This window comes from Leguminivora glycinivorella, chromosome 13, assembly GCF_023078275.1.
Source record: "Leguminivora glycinivorella isolate SPB_JAAS2020 chromosome 13, LegGlyc_1.1, whole genome shotgun sequence".
Classification (NCBI taxonomy): Eukaryota; Metazoa; Arthropoda; class Insecta; order Lepidoptera; family Tortricidae; genus Leguminivora; species Leguminivora glycinivorella.
Window position 1 is genome coordinate 12351514 of NC_062983.1, and position 22288 is coordinate 12373801.

The 22288-nt window shown below is 37.8% G+C and overlaps 1 protein-coding gene across 1 annotated transcript in view; it reads right to left on the reverse strand.

The window, feature by feature from the left end:
• The window catches only part of LOC125232731 (fibropellin-1-like), a 557970-nt gene that overhangs the window by 249068 nt on the left and 286614 nt on the right, over nt 1-22288 (reverse strand). Inside the window, exon 2 of the mRNA XM_048138489.1 lies at nt 13120-13486. Coding sequence (XP_047994446.1) covers nt 13120-13486 — 367 coding nt within the window. The remainder of the gene's footprint in view (nt 1-13119; nt 13487-22288) is intronic.

The window sequence follows — 22288 nt, forward strand, 5'->3', positions numbered from 1 at the left end:
CGAAAGTCGCACCGCTACTGCTAGGCTACCAGCGCTTCAAACTCATATTAATACTTAATAGGGGAGACAGGGGCTTGTTTTAACAAAATTTAAACATCTGATCATATCTCCTTAAGTTATAAACTTAACGTTAATATTTTTGTCCCTATATGACAGGAATTTATTCACCTTTCATATTTAAATACAAAATACCCCTCGATTTGCTTGGTTTTGCAAGTAGACGCGATTTTTTTTAAAAAGTCGGCGGTTAATATTTACCCCGTTTTTGGGGCAAATATTAACAATGAAGGGGTAAAAATTAACATTTGATGTGACATTTGGTTTGCTGTTTAAAGTTAGGTTTTTTTTTAAATAAAACAGTGTGTTATGTTTATAATCATTATTTTAATGTTCTGTTCTCATATTAATAACTCAAAAATGCAAATAAAATGAGACTTCCTCTTAGAAAATAATTAATATTTCTACCAAAAGTTAATCAATCAGTCTTACAAAAGTTTAATTTTGTAACATTGTTACAATATGTCTCTTAGGTCCACTTGCACCAACCACTTAACTCAGGGTTAGTGGGCTGTCATCTGTCAAATTCCATATAAAATGGGGGGTTAACCCTCGGGTTAACCCACCATTTTCGTTGGTGCAAGTGGCCCTTAATATCACAAGTAGTGCTTAAAATTAAACAGTCAAGTTATTCTTAAATATTAATCTGACTCATGGATCAATATTACCTAACCATTTAAAGTTCTAACATACCATATGAGTACCTATGCTTTATAAGTAAAAACAAAACATATATTGAGATCATATCTCACTCAAACTTAGGTACATTCTAACTAATTTTTGTATAATCAGTTTAAACTGATGACACAATAATAACAACATAATAATATACTAATAGTAATAACATAATAATAACCGGTTAATACTTACCCCCACATTCTGTTAGTACTTGCCCCATAGGCACTTTTTACACAAAATAAATTATAAAAAAATAACTACGCATAAATTTGACAAAACAACAAGATGATGTATTGGTTCATTAAATAAACTATTTATGCATAATAATCCGGAATCAGTAAACAAATTAATTAAAACTCAAATCAAAAAAATCGTAACGTAAAAATGAACACTCACCTGCGTTTTTGACCCCATGTACCACAACTTCACAACGCGGCGGCCAGTGGGCAACTGACGAGTCGCGACACGTTCGCGAGTCTCACGCGAAGTTATAACCTTGAAATTGGTACCCTGTCGTGTATAGTTTAGGAGCTAGATGCTTGTTAATACCTACCCCCGTTAAAACAAGCCCCTGTCTCCCCTACCTACATATTTAAATACATAGTATTCATACACTACGGGCATCGGCGTAGGTATATTAGCAAATTAAAGCCACGTGAATTGACTGCACAATTAAATTTCCGATATCCGTTCATTCGATGTATGGTCAACCAATTTGAATCCTAGGCCAGTATAGAACCCTGTCTTATTGATACCTTGCTTTATTTTCCTTAGAAATCCCTTTAACGTTTGCTGTGAAAGGGTTCTACAGTGGCTTAGGATCTAAATGGGTTGACTGTACATACTGCGTGTACTTACTCCGTATTAGTTAGGTACACTCTATTACGTATTCATTACACTATTGCGTTCAAGAGCCGTCATTTAAGGGAAATGTGTACAAATGATCGCTTGAGGTAAAATTATCCCCTGTCGTTTTAAAATTAGCTTGCATTTATCCCAATTACTTGGGGTCGGCGCAGCATGTCTTTTTCTTCCATACCTCTGTATTGGACGTCATCTGATGAGATGAGTCATTATATATTCAAATGACAGATGAGTCCTTTGCATTCGTTTCATAGCATCTCTCACATAGTCCATCCACCTTTTCTTCGGCTTTCCTCTCCCACTTCCTTCCTATGTGTATTGTGCCATCTACACCGTGTCCAATAAGTTTGAATACAGCACAAATAGCCAATAAAACAAAATGAACAAATAGTTCCTACATTATTATTATATTTTATGAATGGCACTCTTATTTACTACATTCACAACAAATGTTTTGGAATAACTCCAGCATTAACTTGTTTACCAGCCTCAAACGCTTCTCAAACGGATCACACGCGGCACGCACCGTTTTCTTCACATTTCATCCCAAATACTCTCAATAATCTTTTTGAAATGATCTAGGTTTATGATTTTATAAAAATTTAGTCTTCAAAGCATGTATGACCATACAAAGTAGTCTAATACGCCTAAACCTGGAGGCCTGGGTGGCCACTCATGTTTCGGATAAAAAACTGCCAAATTAGTCTGAAACTACGCTAGAATACCATTTGCCGAATGTGCTGGAGGTGCGTCTTGTTGGGACACATGATACTCATTCCCAAGCATCCTTTTTAACTTTAAGGCATTTTTTTCTCCAAAACCTTGGTTTTAAAGAAAAAAACGTTGATTTTAACGCTTTTATCTGTAAGTACTGAAGGTAGTTTACCTCGCTTACATACTGCATCCCACACCTGGGCCGATGGTGAGCTCTGGAACCTAGGCACATTTTTCTAGTTGCCCGGAACGTTATCTATCCTCGGTACCCATAATAGTTTATTTTGGACACGTGGCGTCTGTTTTATCACATACAGATTCTGCTTATAAAAAATAACTCGTCACCTGCGTGCCGAGCAAGTATTTTGTTGGCACTTTACCTCTTTGTTTTTCTTAGACACTTCGGAAATTTCATGAACTTTGTGCTTGTATTTTATTAAAAGGAATATACTCCTCAGTTTAAATAAGAATTTGATGGCCTGTGATCCCTATATCTTTAGAACTGAGGTAAAATGTGAGTATTCGGACTTATTGGACACGGTGTATGTAAATATAATAATAAAATAACGCCTGCCCCATGACCACATCAGATGACTCATTTTATACACGTCTTGTCGATGTACTCTCCTGTATCTACAGATAAAATGATAGATACATTTTTGGCTGTAGTATGGATATGATTGAGATAAATAGTCATGTTAGTCTAAGTACTGTTCTGGTACCCAAAGGTATAATAACAGTACAAAGGTAAAACATAGATGAAAAAACTTATTTAATAAAAATAATATGATTTCTTTTCAAGATCCTAATATCAGGTTCAGAACAGACTATCGATATTTATAATAAAACTTGGCGGTCGTTAAAAAATATCTTATTATTATCGTGAAAGGTGATTGAGATTCTGAGCACGTTTTACCGGGCCCGCGAGCCCTAACTGAGGCAAAAAGACCGCCCGCAGAATGCCGAAGGAATGCGTAATACCGGGAACTTTTCGAATAGACACGCGATACTGTCCTCGAGTATTACCGGTATTATAGAATATGGATTACTGCTAATTGGTTTTGTATCGGTACTTGAATAATTAATTAATATTACTATTCATTCGCTAAACGGAATTATTGAATTGGTCATCCGATATTTTCATTTTGTGCTATCAATTATATTATACTAGCTTTTGCCCGCAGCTTCGCTCGCTTTAAATTCGAAAATTGTGGAATGCTCCATACAAACTTCCACCCCCCATTTTAGAGAAGTGGGGGTTATAAAGAGACAAAAGGTAGCCTATGTCACTCTCCACCCCTTCTACTATCTCCACTTGAAAAATCACGTCAATTCGTCGCTCCGTTTTGCCGTGAAAGACGAACAAACAAACAGACACACATACTTTCCCATTTATGATATTAGTATGGATCTATGGATTATATCCAATATGCGTCCATGAATGTCCTTATCGTATACCTATTGTAATTATACATATATTGTCTATTTATTTTATTTAAATACTTATTCACTGCATACGTTTAAGAAATGTAAACCTAAGCTTTATCAGTCGAAAGTGAGGCTAAAAGGCTAAGCATTGAAATTCGTCTATCAATTCGTATTCACTGTTGCAACAGCGTTGTTCAAAGCTGGTTTTCATAGTCTCGGGTGAAATCCTATCAACGCTCGCTGAACGGTCGGCGCGGTACCTATACCTACCCATCTGCCCGTGCTATTGATAAACGTCAGGGCGTAAAACACGCCAGACTTAATCTCAGCATTCAAATATTGACGATGCCTGTGCAAAATATCGGCTAGCTAGCCCGATAGAATAAAACACAGTCCATCTGCGTGACGTTTGCAAATGATTGAACCAGTCTTTTTCGACATGTTCGTATTTGAATAACAATTTTAGAAACAATAGTTTCCGTATTTGTTTTAGTTATTTGGATGACAATGACATCAAACTCTGTTATGCGTTTTTCATTAATATCGTTCTGTTTTATCGATCTAGGCTACATAAACTTGGTCAATAACTGAGGTTTAAATTAAAAACTCTCTGCAGTCAGATTAGCAAGGCAGGGAACAGACTGTTACTGCGACACAGTCATGATCAACTCACGCATACTCCTACCATTTATATCTCCAAAATATGTAATGTCCAAAATATGTAAATATGTAACCGTATATTATACCTATTATAAATTATTATATTTTTTTATTTATAATTCTAGAGAATGCCTGAAGGCGTTAAGTCCGCCAATTTTACTTTTTTTTGTGTGCAATAAAGTTTAAAATACTGGTCTCGCCGGAAGAGGCGGGACCATTTCGTGGTAAACATGACATATTTTAGTTTCTTATCTTATTTTTTTTTTGTAATTATGAATTACTTATGTAAATAATGTATGTGTTTACCATGAATAAACTATTGAATCTGAATCTGAATCTAAAATAAAAAAATAATTCTCATAATTATCATGCCATTGTATGACGTCATTGTAAACGTTTTATTGACGTAGCTTTATTCATTATAAAAGAAAATGTTGGATTTGAATTTTGATCGAGCCTACTCTACCTACATATACCTTTCTACTATAGTTACATCAGAAAAATCTACAAAGAAATCTACTAAGACACTTTAAGCTTCGTGCAAGAATTTTGCCAAGCAATATAAAGAGAATGTACTAAACACTTCCCCAACGGAAACCTCCGCAGACTACATCGAAATAAAACGCTTAGGTCCCACTGAAATTTGCCAGTGCAAAAGAAAAGCGTAGACCACCAAAGAGCCGTTCAAGTCGTAAATGCCCTAGAAGCCTACATTCCGGGCATTAATATCCTATTCGACCGATGTTATGCTTTCCCACTTCCTGGAGAGCTTCCTCCCTTTTTCCCAGGCCCTCGTTGTGGGAAATTACCAATGCTCTGTGCATTTCTCAATTATTTTTGTAATAGCCTTGTTTTCCTCTTGGAGTCCTGCAATATTGATATGGATTCTATGTTCCCGCTTGTTTCCAGTTCAATTTATACGAGAGATTTTCTTTTAAATCTATTATGGGTGGACGACCGGTCTGGCCTAGCGCGTACTGACCCTGCCTGCTAAGCCGCGGTCCCGGGTTCGAATCCCGGTAAGGGCATTTATTTTTGTGATGAGGATGAGCAGAGATATTTGTTACTGAGTCACGGATGTTTTCTATGTATATAAGTATGTATTTATCTATTTAAGTAAGTATATCGTCGCCTAGCACCCATAGTACAAGCTTTGCTTAACTAGTTTGGGGCTAGGTTAATCTGTGTAAGGTGTCCCCCAATACTATTTATTTATTGCCTGGTGTTCACTTTTCATTGCATTTATTGGAGTAAATACCTATTTGGTATCTTATGTTGTTGTAGTTAAATTAACAATTCTAAGGTTAAACTAGTCATTACATTAATTATAAAAATCTAGAAAGACATGATTAAAAAATTTTAATGGAGGACAGATTTTTATCCGGATATGGTGAAACGAAAAGGGATCCTAGTATAGTATTTTTCTGCTTTGCCCAAAGGGACTTGTAGATATAGAGAATGCCTTATGGCTTTAAGTTCGTCTATTGTCATTGTGTTTCTTTTTTTTAAGAAATATTTATTTGGAACTTTATTTAAACAGCGGTAATGAACAAGTTTTAAAGAGAGAAATGCGTAATATTCATCATGTGTTTCATTGCCTTGAACTACTCGGATTAAAATTTTGTAACATTGTCTGTTTTTGCATATAGGTTTTTTGTTTAAAATAAAAAAAATACGTTTATAAAATATGGTGGTTATGTCGGTGTAAAATTGGGGTCACAATCTCTCATAGAAAAATTAAGTTATGACTTTTGGTTCGTAACTAAAACGTAAAAAAACTGGCTTTCTGGAAAGAAAATAATTTGGACTGAAATGTAAGTTGAAAGCCTTTTCTAGGACCCTGTATACGTAATGGTAATTATGCCTCCACTTCCGAGTTTATGAAAGCCTTGATGCTATTCATAACATCCCATTTTTGCTGTCTTAAAAACGCGGGCAACTTTAATTTTCCGCCCATGTGCGTGACTTTTTATAAACTAATTTTCATTGAAATTGATATTCAAAAAATGGTACCTACTTTCTTAGTAATTGAAAAAATGTTCCCTTCTATAAATGAGACAGTATTTTGCATATAGTAATTAAAAAAGCAAGTTTCGAATTCTAAGTACTTAAAATATTGTTGCGTAGTTTCACAATATCATATTTCAAGCTGTTGCATTATAAATGCATGGAAAAATATTGCAAAAGTTGGTGCTGGGAACAATTTATATACAAAGAAAATTGCGGCGGAAGATAAAGCAGCGGATGTGATGTTTACAAAATCGCTGTTGAAGTCAACTGTAATGAATACCTCCTCCCTCTTCTAGTCATCCCCAACCTTAAGTTAGGATTTTACAATTTATGTTTATAAAAGTTTACTATAGTTAACTATACACATCAGGAACAATAAAAAATATTTAGAAAACAAAGTATTTAATGTTTCAAATAGTAAGCCTAGTAATTTAACAATTTATCTTACAACTTCAAATTCATATTGTATTTATTTAAACTTTAAAACCGAAATAAATTACACATATGAAAGAAAAAGTGACCAAGTCCTCTGGTGCCTGAGGACTTGGTCACTTTTTCTTTCATATGTGTAATTTATTTCGGTTTTAATTTATATACATAGTAGTGTGACTACTTTAAGACAGCACAAGTTGAAATATTTTCAATAGATTATAATTTAACTTGTGTTCATTAGTATTTAAACTTTATTGCACAATTGGAAAAAAAAGTACAAATGGCGGACTTAATGCCTTAAGGAATTTTCTACCAGTCAACCATAGGGCCAAACAGAAATTCGCGAATGTGGGTGCAGTGAGAAATATAAATTTAGAAAGCATGACAACTATTGACAAGTATAGCAATAATTTTTACAATCGATATAATACGTTCATATCATTACACATATACATACTTATACACAAATATAAATACAAATATACATACAAATAATATATTATAAACATTCATCATCAATGGCCTACAACATCAATAATATGATGGGTTAAGCAGCGTCCATTAGATTGCGGCACTTCCGCAAGTGGCTAGTGAGCCCAATGCGAGAGCGGCAGCCGCGACCGCAAAGCTGACAGGAGAATGTGGCCGTGTCCAGTGACATAGGTTGGTTAGCGCGCTGGTGTCTTAATTCTCGCCTAGAGTGAAGAAGGTCAAACCATGCTTGGTCGTGTGCAACTACTCCTTCACCCAGGGTCTTCCTCCAGTGGTCGCGGTCCTCCGCCTCCATTTCCCAGTCGATAGGATTGATCCGGAAGGACAACATATCACGCTTCGCACTGTCCTTAAAACGAAGCATGGGTCGCCCAACCGATCGTTTAGCATACGCTACTTCGCTCAGGAGAGTCTTACGTGGCAAACGAGAGGGCTCCATCCTGTGCACGTGCCCCAACCAGCGTAGCCGTCTCTGTTTCAAGACTGCTGTAATACTAGGTAAACGTGCGATGCTAAGTACCCTCTCGTTTGTGACTCGATCCTTCCACGTGATGTTCATGATTCTCCGCAGGCAACGCATGTGAAAGTTGTTCAATTTCCGTTCCTGCTTGGCATACGACGTCCAAGTCTCAGCACCGTACAAGAGTATGGACAAGATACATGTCTGGTAAACAATCATTTTTGTATTCATGGTTAGATGTTTATTGTCCCATACTCTTGCACAGAGCCTCCCAAACATAGTGGATGCCTTGCCGATGCGAATATTAATCTCCGCGTCCAGCGAGAGATTATTGGCCACGGTTGATCCTAGGTAACAGAAATTTTCTACAACTTCCAGAGGCAGATCATCCAACTGTATTGCTGGGTCTCGATTCATGCCTTGTGCCATGACGACAGTTTTTTTGGCATTAATCGACATGGAAAACAATTTGCAAGCTGCGTTAAATTTATCTACCATACTCTGAAGCTCCTCCGGTGACGTAGCAACGAAGGCGGCGTCGTCAGCAAATAGCAAACTGTCAACATACAAATCCTCACGGTATTTTTTGGATTTTAAAAGTGAAATGTTAAACAGTTTACCATCTGACCTGGTGTGCAGATGTATGCCTTGAGTGGTATCCCCAAAGGCAACTTTCAGGAGTACGGAGAAAAAGATTCCAAACAATGTTGGCGCCAACACACAGCCCTGCCTTACTCCTCTACGCATTTCAAAGGGAGCCGACGTGTTACGGTTGTATACAACAGAGCCTTTCATACCCAGGTGAAAGAGTCGGATTAGGTGTAAGAGTTTTTGAGGACAGCCAATACTTTGTAGCACTGCATACAATCCTTCTCTACTCACCGTATCAAAGGCTTTGTTTAAGTCGACAAATGCAACCAGAAAAGGAGTTTTCTGCTCTCTACATTTCTCTTGGAGCTGACGCAACGAGAAAATCATGTCAGTGGTTGAGCGGTTTGCACGAAAACCACACTGAGACTCAGGATACACGCGATCTGCTAGTTTCTGTAGACGGGCCAGGATGATACGGCCTAGCAATTTACCAACAATGCTCAACAAAGAGATACCGCGGTATGAGTTACAGTTGCCGCGGTCACCCTTTCCTTTGTAAAGTGTTATAATGTTGGCATCGCGCATATCCTGGGGTATAAATTCCTCGTTCCAGCACTTAACGAAAAAATTGAAAAGGAAAGGAGCCACACATTTCAATTTAACAATTTCAGCGAGAGTACCATCACTACCCGGGCTTTTACCCACCTTTAGTTGGTTGACAGCGAATTGGAACTCGGCAATGGTAGGAATAACATCAAGTTCACTCCATATGGGCAATTTTGGTAATGAGAGAATTGCATCTTGATGTATTCCAACGGGTTCGGAGTAGAGTTGCGTGTAGTGTTCCACCCAGCGATCAAGTTGACGGTCTGGGTCGAGTATGACAGTACCGTCTGCCTGCTTGAGAAGAGCTGATTTTAAAGGAACAGGACCCAAAGCTTTCTTTATGCCCGAATAAACGCCAGCGAAATTCCCCGTAGCTGCACTTGCTTGTATACTTTTGCATAATTCAAGAAAATAATTGTTAGCAAAGTAGCGGGTATTCCGCTGCAGAACGGATTTGGCTTCGGCTAACTTGTCACGCGTTCCGTCGTTAGGACTAAGGCGATGGCGCAGTGCTGCATCTCGTTTGGCGTCCAGAAATGGCTGAAGATGTTCAATATTTTCTTGGAACCAGTCGTGTTTTGATGGTTTGACGTAACCGAACGCCTCTGCTGCAGTATCAGTGAGAAGACCTTTTAATTTAGTCCACTCCTGACTGGCGTTCATGTCTGTATTCCAAGAAGATTTTTGCTTGCGTACAAGTTCGCTGTAGGATTCAACCATTTCTATCGACCTGGATGTTGGCACCTTTAACTTCTTACGACCTGCGGTACGAGATGAATGAATTTTTTGGCAGTAAATGCGGCTTTAGTTATTACAAGAGAATGGTCTGTGTCGCAATCTGCGGAATGGAATGAGCGTGTGTGGAGTATATCAGAAAGATCTTTTTTGCGGCTAAGAATGACGTCCAACTGGTGCCAGTGACCGGATCGTGGGTGTTTCCACGAGACTTTGCGCATAAATTTGCCCTTGAAGTAGGTATTAGTGACACAGAGCAAATTTTGAGAACAGAACTCCAGTAAACGCTGTCCATTCTCGTTAATGTTGCCAACGCCGTGACAGCCCATGCATTCTGGCCAAAATGTGTGTGATTGGCCTACTCGAGCATTAAAGTCACCCAAGATCAGTAGGCGGTCTCCTTTGCGAACTTGACGGACAGTTTCTTCTAGTTGTTCGTAGAAACGATCTTTTGATTCCGGAGAGGAGGTAAGTGTTGGGGCGTAGGCAGCGATTAATGTAATAAAGCCGCTATTCGTGTTAATGCGACATATCATAATGCGCTCTGATATACCTCTGGGGGTTTCTATGGCATGTAGCAGCTCATTCTTTATTGCAAAGCCAACTCCGTGTTGTCGTGACTCGGCGGAATCTCTTCCCTTCCAGTAAAATGTGTAATTTGATTCGCGTAGGGACCCCTCATCAGGCAATCGTGTCTCTTGCAATGAAGCTATCTCCACATTCAACCTTGACAATTCTGCGTCTATAACTGCGGTTTTACGAAGATTTTGCTCGTAATTTAAGCTTCCATCGGTGGTCGGAAAGCCTGTCCTCATTGTACGGACATTCCATGTTCCCAGGCGCATGGATTGGCGAATTTGGCTTGGTTTGTTGGTTTTCTTGATAGCAGGTGAGATGATTAACGGCACCAACTATCTAGCTAAGCTATTGCTCCTACCACCCATTAGAAGCAAGTTAGTACCGAGACGGACAAGTACCTAACTGGCCGGGGGCTGCCCAGCTTAAAGCGGGCGATAACTTGTCAATGGGCCTTCGATGGACCCTCCCACTGTCGAGAGTGACCCCTGGCGTCCGCACTAACGCCTATTTGTTTGGACTTAGCACCGGTAACTGCCACTCTCCGTGTTGTTTTCCACTCAGCAAGCTAAAGTGGGTGAAGTGACCTCTCCACGGACGCTACGTCGCCTGGGACGCAATTAAGTAATGCGGGCATGCCCAAAACCCACATCACTCTCTCGACCTTGCCGACTGAACCCACAGGAAAGACATAGTCAGTACGTGTGGAGCTGGTTCGGTTGCAGGTGCATAACAGCTGGCACCGAGCCGGGTTTGTTCCAAGTTTTCCTTCTCTGTAGCTATCTCTTCCGTTAATCAGCAGGAGGACCACGAGCAGGCGAGACTAGTTGGGACACCAAGATGTAATTTGTGTCCCCCCTCCCAAGATAATATAATACCATATGTATAATAAACATTATACATATGGTATTATATTATCACATCTTGTACAAATTTGGTACACATTAGTAAAGTTTTAGTAATAACATCGATAACTTTGAATGAAAAGTATTTTGACTTAGCTTTTATAACTCAACGTGAAAGTTTATTCGGAGTTATTTTAATAACTCTTTACTGTCGCACCTTTGTCACTAAAATAAAGCCAATAAACCTTTTTGCAGAGATTGACACCTGTCAATGTCTAAATCCTTATTGTTATGGCTTGACTGGTTTAATCCACACATCTAGTAATTAAGATGATTTACCACCTGTGGAACTACTGGAAGCAGTGATAAACGCATTTTTTTGCGTTGTAGTTTCCTCGCTATAGTGAGGGGAAAAGTTTTGTGTTACACTCGGGTGCAAATGTATTTTACTTCTCGTGTGTTAAAAAACTCGCAAGTTCAGGATTCTATTCTCGAACCACTCGCTTCGTTCGTGGTTCAACTATAGAATCCTTTCACTTGCTCGTTTTTCAATTCCACACTCGGCGTTAAAATACAACTTTGCCCCCTTGTATAACAAATAACTATTACAACGTATGAGTGAAAAAGAACACTTGGTAGTCACCAGGGGACCGATTTTTGAATCTCGAACGCATGAATTCGTCGTTCGAAAGTCACGCAAGCATTACGTCGTTTTCCACAGACTTTCGAACGGCGAATTCATGCGTTCGAGATTCAAAAATCAGTCCCCAGAGCCGAGCTTTTTGCCATCCTCTTTCCTTCCGTGCGTGTCGTAAAAGTTACGTGTCGTAGTAGTAGTAAGTGGGATCTAGGTTCCGGACGGATCTGTCTCTAAGCATACGAGGGGTTAAGAATACAGGCGTGAGTTCATGCATGTGTGTGTATTCGAAGTGCATCATTAACATACGCATCTCGTTTTCCTGTACACATCTCAGAGTAAATAATCTCGCGATATATTCTCATTGCGGCCGTACAGTCAGCGATAAACTCGTTACGTTGAAAAATTACACTAATGTAGTACCATATTAACGCCCCTTCCACGGGCCCTTAACCCCAAGACACCGTTATTTCCCCGCCTCATAATAAAGATCAATGTCGTACTTTGCAGGATAACATATTTGTCCTACCAGGGGCCTACCGCGAACACAAAAATGTATAAATTGCTCTTTAAAAGCGTATTTTAGAGATATATCTGTAAAACTGTACCAGCAATTTGTGCAATTAGGCGCTTGCGGTAGGGTCAAAACTTATACAGATTACATGATAGTATATTACCTAATTAGCTAATTGGTCTCCCCTAGTAAGTCCCCTAGCCTACCGTAAGAAACCGAAAGGAAGGTGTTGCGATAAGTGAATTTACTTGCGTGATAAACAAATATTCGTTCGCAAGTTATGACACCCATGGGTGTCATGACTCAAGTTTCTATTTATTTATACTACAACTACTTAGGTCGACCGTAGATCTGTGTAATATGTTTGTTTATGTGTTTATTTTATTCGAAAATATATTATGGAAAATGTACCTAGGCTAGGTACTGCCAGTAAATTCTAATTAACACAAGTCAAATTATATTCTATTGAAAATATTTCAACTTGTGCTATCTTAAAGTAGTCACACTACTATATGTATTTAAATTAAAACAAAAATAAATTACCTACACATATGAAAGAAAAAGTGACCAAGGCCTCCATTGCGTGAGGCTGTAACCGAACCAGCGTACTTTGCAATCGCGGGAGATGCCTGTTTCCGCTCGGCCACCCAAGTCACAGCTGCTGAGGTCGAAATTATCTCTCATATGAGTAATCTATACAAGGACTCGTAGCGCCCTCTGACCATCCCTAGGGTAGAACGGTACGGTTCTTGCCCCCCATGTGAACCAAACTCAATTTAATTTACTACAGTAAATGTTATCTACTTAAGAGAAGACTTACCTGAAGCCATTTCACCCTGGTGATGTTCTCCTCCGTCACCGTAAACGCTCGCCTCTCCCCGGCCTTGTACGACTCATCGTAGTACAGGTACTCCGTGAACGTCAGCCCAGTAGTCGTGTACTGCTGCGTGAAGTATATCGATATAGTCCCCGTGTCGTTCAACCGCTCGATCACCCACTTGCACTTGATCGGCGTCGCGAAGGCGTTGGGGAAGTTCGGAGTATGAATGACGCCCGAGGAACCTATTAGCCCTCGAATGTGTCCCCCGCATGTTTGAGGGCCTTGGTGTTCTCGGTCTTTTTCGGAGTAGACGGTGGGTACTAGAGAGCTGATGAGTATGATGCTGAGGAGTCGGTTGATGGTTAGCCTGAAACAAGAGAAACACGATATAAGCACACCTCGGACACTGGCGATCAAGTATATGAAAGAGGCGCGTTCCTTAGCACACAATCTAAGTAATCCCGTGTAGGTGAATGCGTACTATGCTTGTAAGAGTGAAATATTACAGGTCGACGGTTCGCGTTTTTGACAGGCGGTAACTGTGAGGTAACCGAGAGGGGGTGAGCGGCACTTTTAGCGGGGAGCGGGAGTGGCCATAATGTGTGATATAAGTTTCCTAGCCGGTGAAGCATATTTATTATGAAACAGCAGCATATTTATTATGAGCAGTTCATAATAAAAAGTTTTACAAAAACGCCAAAAGCCCATGAATAATAAGCACCTCGTTCTTACCAATTCAAAACCGTAGCAGAATCATTTCCCCGTTAAGTACATCTGTTCTACGTTAATATTTAAACGCCCAAGGGGCCTTTCCTTCATATTCTACTGAAACTATAGATATACTGAAACCTAAGTATTTCGTACCTTTTAAGTTGACAGCGACTTTGACAGCCCCGCGCCGTGCAAATGTTATTTTTAGACATCAAAAATCTGACTGATTGAAATTATACCCTTGGATAGGCGGGGCGAGCCAACTTGGCTTAATGTGATAAACTTGATTCAACGTGTGTCAATTAATGGGACAGTGTCAAGCACTGTTATGAGTAGTTAGGCTGATTTGAAGAAATCTTGTCCACAGATTAAATATATACCTACAAAAAATCTTATAGGTATGCTTTTTAAGTAGGCAATTGTATTTAAGATCGAGATACTGTATGCCTCAATTGGAATAATGTATAGTCATTCTTCCGTACGTAGTCAATAACAAATATGTGCTCGGGAGAACAATTCGATAGAAACTTTAAGCCTAACGACCCATATTTTACTAAACGCTAGACGGCCGTCAGATCCTTTGCCAAATTGTTACAAATTGAATCAATGTCTACGGAATACGTGCACTAAACGGTTTGATTATTTTGTGACTCCGTTGTAGGATATTGTTGTTTACTTTGTGTTACGTAAAACTACAGAAGCTTAAATGTTTCAAATGGAGGCAGTAGATATACAGGGTGGAAAAATCGAATGCCACATGGATGGCAACTACCTTAAATATTGTAAATAGCACATTTTGTGTAAGGGAGACTTTCCTTTGTTTAAAAAAAAAAAAAAAATTCTGCATTTAAGGATTTATGAAAAATCACTTGCCTCAGTCGGGACTCGAACCGGTCAAATGTGACAAAAAATAACGTGCCAAATAATGTGCCAAATTTCCATGGCCTTACGTTATTCTGATTGTATTTGTTATTTAGAGAAAAATGAACCTTATCAGTAACCCTTTCAATCTGCATCATAAAATACGGCACGTTATTTATTATATATTTACAATATTTAAGGTAGTTGCCATTGATGTGGCATTCGATTTTTCCACACTGTATAATGGACGTTGTTTAAGGAAAATAATTCAATCCACAAAAAATACAATTTACTTGAAACTTTCCCAAACTTTATGAAAAAAACCGTCCAAGAGCGTGTCGGGCCACGCTCAGTGTAGGGTTCCGTAGTTTTTCGTATTTTTCTCAAAAACTACTGAAGTTATCAAGTTCAAAACAATTTTCCTAGAAAGTCTTTATAAAGTTCTACTTTTGTGATTTTTTTCATATTTTTTAAACATATGGTTCAAAAGTTAGAGGGGGTGGACGCACTTTTTTTTCCTTTAGGAGCGATTATTTCCGAAAATATTAATATTATCAAAAAACGATCTTAGTAAAACCTTATTCATTTTTAAATACCTATCCAACAATATATCACACGTTGGGGTTGGAATGAAAAAAAATATCAGCCCCCACTTTACATGTAGGGGGGGTACCCTAATAAAACATTTTTTTCCATTTTTTATTTTTGCACTTTGTTGGCGTGATTGATATACATATTGGTACTGGGTGGACGGACGGACTGACGGACTGACGGACAGACAGACATGGCGAAACTATAAGGGTTCCTAGTTGACTACGGAACCCTAAAAAGGTCATTCATTTCATTTGTTATTTTTAGAGGATGGGTTATTTTTGCTAAATTGTCCCATTGTAACTGTATCTACACTATAATTTGTAAAATAAATGTCCCATTGTAACTGTATCTACAGAGAAGTAAGTACAGTAAACTTAATTAAATTATTTTCAAGCAGAAACGTCTGCAGACGATATAAATTTATTACAATTTTAAAGCTGACCTTTAGCGTCATATTTTAGTTTTAAGTATTATGTTGTACTTACTCGTAACTTCCCAGAATCTGTCATCGCAATAGAATATTTGTAAAATGTATCGTTTGATTTTAGAAGATTATTTTTTCATCTTGGCTAAACACCTAAATATAACTTGCAACTCTATTCACTTAAAATGTTGACACTAGCCGGTTACCAGGTAGTTAAACTAACAAGGGACATACCCACAAAAGTAAATTCCAACTTCATATTTCACACACAAAAACTTTTCAGCGGCTCAGTTTACAAATAAGTATTGTACAGCGGGGCAAATCTGGACTGGGGGACAATTGTACCTAATCCACTTTTTCGATTATTACACTATTGAGTTCAACATGTATCCACTGAACACGCCTACCATATATATCCGGTGGACACTCTATTTAATAATGCAAACATTGTAAAACATGGAAAAAAATGGACCGGTTACATTTGCCCCCCCGTCGAGATTTGGCGTGCTGTACCTTAAGTAGAAACACGCAACCGACCGACATGCATGCTCGCGTAATAAACGATAAGTAGGTATAACGTCAGGCCGTCCTTTTTTCACTATTTGTAAGTGCGATAGGGACGCACCGATGCGGTAAAACTTTATCGAACTAGTGTGCTGCGCCCGCTGGTTTCCAAATCTGCGTAAAACAAATAACAGTCGGCAAGGAGTTGTTCGTAATCTAAGCAAATAAATTGGTAGTTTCGTTCGAGTCTGATTACCTTGGCGCGGTGAACCGCTGCGGTGTGGTTTCATTAGCGCTCGCGGTTGCCTATCCTTAGGTGTGCCTACACCCTCGGAGTGGCGGTAAGAATAATGTATGGTTTTAGTATAGTACAGGTTTATTCTAGTTAAAAGCGTAGTTAAAATCAAATTCTAGAAATTACTTTGGTATTCCGGGACCCCCTTTACGGGATTAGCACTTGAATTGATTAGCACTTGATTCACTTGAGCACTTGGCTCGTTCACTATTCGTGGATTAGCAAAGTAATTTTTGGAATTTGATTATCCATTCCCGCATAGCCTGCTCCATCGATCTAATAAAAATGTTAAAAATATACGTAGTTACTATAAAACAAAAAGTTCAAAAACCGTAACACATTCCTAAAAATCTTTATTTTTCAAACGTAACCTAAAGTATAACAAGCAGTTTCTAAATAGTGAGAGTTTTGAATGATTCACGGTTATTTTCATTAGACTTGTATTGACCGGTCTATATACCGTGATTACCTTTTTGATTTTTGTGGAGCTCTCGATATTTCGACGAAGTTACATGCATATTTTTTGTGATCATGATGTGATTTCTGCCATTTTGCCATTGAATACAGGTTGACAGCGTAATGTAAATATAGGGCCATACTAACCTAATCTGATACCCTAGCCACGATTTTAATTCCTGGCTTTACTCACAAAGCCCAAATAGCGCAATATGCATCCAAGTCACTCGCCATCATGTTAAGTCCCTGCCAGGTGGCTTGGGTTTGACGAAGGTGCTGCCCTTCCCTTTTGGCCATTGTTTGTTTCAATATTATTTGTAATATCTGGACAAAGGATGATCTATATTTATACTTGTAGCATAATAGTAACTACTGGGTGCCATTGGCAAGTGAAGTCAAGAAGACACCAAAATTACCATCGATTCGTTAGAATCTGCTTCCAAACTACGCTCTAATGACGTAATCCTGAAAGTTTCTTATCCAACTTCGTCAGAAATCACTAGAGATGCAACGAATAGTTGTTTGGCCGGATACCGGATACCAAATATTCGGCCCAACCATCGGCCGAATATTCGGTATCCGGCCGCCGAATATTCGGACAGCAGAATTTTACCTATAATACCTACAATTTAAGCAGGGAGCGGGCGCGTCGTGCAAGTTTTGACTTGTTTCGTAGTAGTGAACTTCGCGCGGAGTCCGTTTTTGTTTAAATGTTTATTTTTTAATAATAAAGTTTTGTAAATGTTTTTTTTTTACATTGAATATGTCTACCCCAAAATCATTCAATCAAAAATAGCACATCCGGTATCCGGCCGGATAGGACGTCATCATCCGGTATCCGGCCGAATATTAAAATAAGGGCCGAATAGGCCGGATACCGAATAGTAACCGAATATTCGGTGCATCTCTAGAAATCACATTACATAGTTTAGCTTGGTGCTCGGCGTTTCAACAAACGTTGAACTGCGGAATCGTGGGGAACCCTAACAAAGCCCCGAAGGCGTTTTCATATTGGACGCAGAGTTCAGGCCGTGTTATGAACTGTTCGTCCATAGTAAGCTCACATGGTTATGGAGAAATGTGTAACGTTATAGTGTGTTAATGTATGTAAGTTGATCACAGTATAGCTAATGATATACTTAGCTATATTTCTATTGGCAGAAGGGGGAAAATTCCTTCATGGGGAGGCATAGAATGTGACAGACAGAAATGCAGTCAAATGCTTTTGATCTGAAACATTAATAATATATCTTATATTAAAGTAGTTAATGGCATACCTATACATTACTACTAAAAATAAAATAATAATCAAAAGATATTCTATATAATAGTATATTTTTTAGATAGGTATGGTTCTAGTTTTTATCTTATTAAAGAAACATGTAGTTAAATAAGGTTTATTATATTTTAATGATTTGTAAATACTTGTATTAACTTCTTAACTTAAGTATTACAATATCGTTATTATGTTGCGTCGTTAAGTGAGTAAGAACATAGTTTTCCTGGTACTTCAGTTATTCAAAGACTGTAGTAAAATGTAATAAATGGAATGCGAATGTCAATATAAGTGATGACATCACATAGACGTGATTCACGTGACAACTGCTGGCACTTTTTCACTGCAATATCTTTTCAATATTTCCTGACCTGTAAGCACGTAAAGTGAATAAAATTTTGGAACTTAGTTTTTGCGCCATTTTTTTTCACAATCTCCTTGTGAAGGGAATTTTAACATTTAGAATATTGATTGTTAGTTTCTTTTGTCTTATTCTAAATGAATAAAAAAAAATACAATACTCACTACAGTGACAAATGGACTCACACAAAATAACACTTACATTTTTTTCAGAATTAGAGCGGCGTAGCTTTATTTGACGTTCATATGCTCATTGTAATATGCCTACTTGAAAAATAAATATTTCTTTTTCTATTTGTCATAATTATTTACCATTATTAAATGGTACCAAATGCTAATAGAATTAAGCGTCTACATCAAATAGTAAATCAGTTAAAATAGTTAACAGATTTTGACGAACGCTATCGGTCTGTGGGTTTTTTGGAACCGTTTCTTTTTTCGAATAACTAATTCACCGATTACCTTTCGGCGAACTCGTAATCTATGGAATATAAATATATAACGTACTTATTTTAATATTATTATTTATTTATCTTATTATTTGTACTTATAGCTTTGTGTATGTCAACACGCAATAAATGCGTTTTCAGTATTGTTTTTGATACCTGAAACAAAGCCAACATTACATGTGCAGTGTTAGCGCTTACCTCCCTGTAATAATACTGGCGTCGTCGAGTGTAAACAGTTTTAGTTTCTTTTTATTCTTGGGTCGTCTTCTTCAAAGGAAATATTTTTCTAAAGTTATTTGTTCTATGTAACGAGTTTTATTTAGCAGAGCGAGTCAGAGTAAGAGTGCATAATTTTCTCTGCGAATATTACTTCTTTGTATATCTAGTTAGCGCACTTCATTATGATTGACATTATTTTCTGACTATTCATAATTAAACTCATTTGGCTTGATATATCAATGTTGCATATGAAAACAATAAGAAGAAAGACTCATATTAAATAGTATTTATAATTCAAGAGGCTTTATGTTTATTAACCTTCATTTTGTTCTACGAGCAATGAACACGACTATTTCATTGTATACTTTTATCGAAACTATGTCAGCCATTACTCACTCCAACCCACTGCACCCACAAATGCACCTAACTTCACAACAAAACTGAAGCCCGCCCTCGGCCCATTTGTCTGTAGAACAATGTGGATAATTTAAGCAGATACGCGGCCGGAAAAATATGCAGGCTGCAACGAAATCTCACGTTCCTGCTATATTGCACTTCATAGAGAGCCGGAAAATAAAATATATTTCGCGTTAATATATTGTGCACCATTTTAATGTTGAGAGATATTCAAAATTGTACGCTTTTATGTGTGACATTTTTTGGTTCGGGATTCTACTGTGATAGTTTTAACCAAGTTTTAACGAATAATTGCTTCTCTGCTAACGGGAAGTCACATTCTGATTGTGCGATAAAACAACTACCTATTATTATTTTTTTCATAAATCTCTGAAACCTTTTCAACGTTTGATTTTTTTAGTTATAATTTATTTCGGCAAAGTATACTCTAGAAAAACTTGAATAATCAGTTAAAAATTAGATAACTAAGATTAAAAGCTTTTTTTTTACTGTAACATATGTACTTCTAAAAAATACACACTGTACCGAACTGTTACAATACCTACATCCTTCTCTCCAAAGAAACTCAATTTACTGATGGCTCGGTTACACACATTAGAAATGCAATGTGATTTAGAGTACTCACTGGTCCTAATGGTTGGTCCATAGTTGTATTCGTATTTTAAAGTATCAACTGAGACATTAAAGTATTGGTTGCACAGATAGTGCACTCACATTTTGTGGATTTATCTAAATTTTCTCGCATCACATTTCTCGCATTTTTGTCACAGTTTCGTTTTCTTTCAACCCCTTATTTGCCAAGAGTGGCACTGAAGCTTTAGCAGTTTCATGTGTTCTGCCTACCCCTTTATGGGATACAGGCGTGATTGTATGTATGTTTCTCGCATTCTGAAGTCATTTGTATCGCATTTAAGTGTTAACAATTTAATTGGTTTATCAGTACATTAATTCTGCGACCTCTGCGTACCTACATGAAATTATCAAATAATATTTAAGCTAAAGGAGGGAAAACATACAAAAAAATAATTAAATATATGTTATCTTGGAGTCGGGAATTAGTTACTAACATTCCCGATAAGTACTAGTGGTAATAAATTTTGACATAGGTTTTTTTTATTGAAACTTACTTTTTACAATGTGTTGCTTGACACTTTTTGGCATCTATCAAGAAAAATCATCTTGATTAGTTTGTTTTTTAAGTATAAAACTTGGCGAAATCCGTTTAAGTTTATACGATATCTTAGTCTTGAAATGTGATCAGGAGTACGCTCTTGAAATTGTTCGGTTTCCTCATGTCACACTGTATATAAATCGAAATAGTGGTTGTTGGCACAAAATGACTGAATAGCAAGCTCATTTCGATGCCCGTACCTGCTCGCCAGTGCTGTTGGTTTAGGATCGCTGTTTTGATACGGCGATTGTTTTCGAGAGCATGCGTTTGGCAGGTTTGCATAAACATCGGTTAGCTTCCGTTCCATAAAAATTGTTAGTTGAGGATTTATATTGGTCTGGTTGTATCCTCTATTGGTTGGGGTCTGTGAAATATCAATGTGAATTTGCAGCACGTGTTCGCGTAAAGTTTTTAATTTGAAATTATGTTCGCACTACAGTATACCTACACAAAATTGACAATAATGACAAACATAATTGTACTTACACATGTTTTGTAAAATTTTAGTCCCAATTACTTATTCTTTATTTACGTGAACATATTTACATAATTATATAAGAAACTAAGACTAAACTTAAAAGCTAGCTAAAGTCTAAAATATGCCCGTTAGTTAGGACGAATTATCTGCCAAGTGGGTCATGAATCAGTTGGTTCGATAGTACCAAGGATACTGGCGACATTTCCTTGCTGTATCGCAATGCTGATACGTTGTGCGAGGAAGTCGCCAGTTCAATCATTCATTAATTTTAGTAGTTCTTAATCATTTATGTGACTGTGTATGTAGCTCACCATTTATTTAGTATTAATGTTAAAACAGATACCTCATACAATTTAAATTTCCTCATAAACAAAAAAAATACTGGCAATCGGCTGACGGTCGAGGGACTCCAAGCACAATTTTTTACGTTGTGCCAGGGGCGGCTCACTCCGCGATTCTATCGCCGCGCTACAAGTACATGCTAGCGGCCGCGAGTTCGCGGCCTAATCAGGGGTGGCGCGCATTCTCATGGAACACGTTCGCACATTCTAATTGTTACTTTACGTCGCGAGTTTCTTTAAGTTTCATATGCGATGTCCGCGTGTGGAATGGCTAATAAAGCTTAGTTAAATAGACATCATGAATAAAATAGCACAATCTTACATAGATCTACTATTGATTGAGTCGCACGGAAAAGTTCAATAAGGCTTGTGATGTTGGGACTTAAACAAAAATATATAAATACTGTATATATACCTAGAAAGTACCCAAGACATGAATATAATAGTATAACATTTTATCCAAATATTAATTCGTTTTAATCTATAGGCAACCCTATCGTCCAACACTGCGCACGTGCGGCTCGTTTCTTTGTTAGAATTTTGTAGGCATTTAAAAAAGCGGCATTTCGTGAACATCAAAGCAGTGGGCCTTCTGTACTTGTACTATTATATA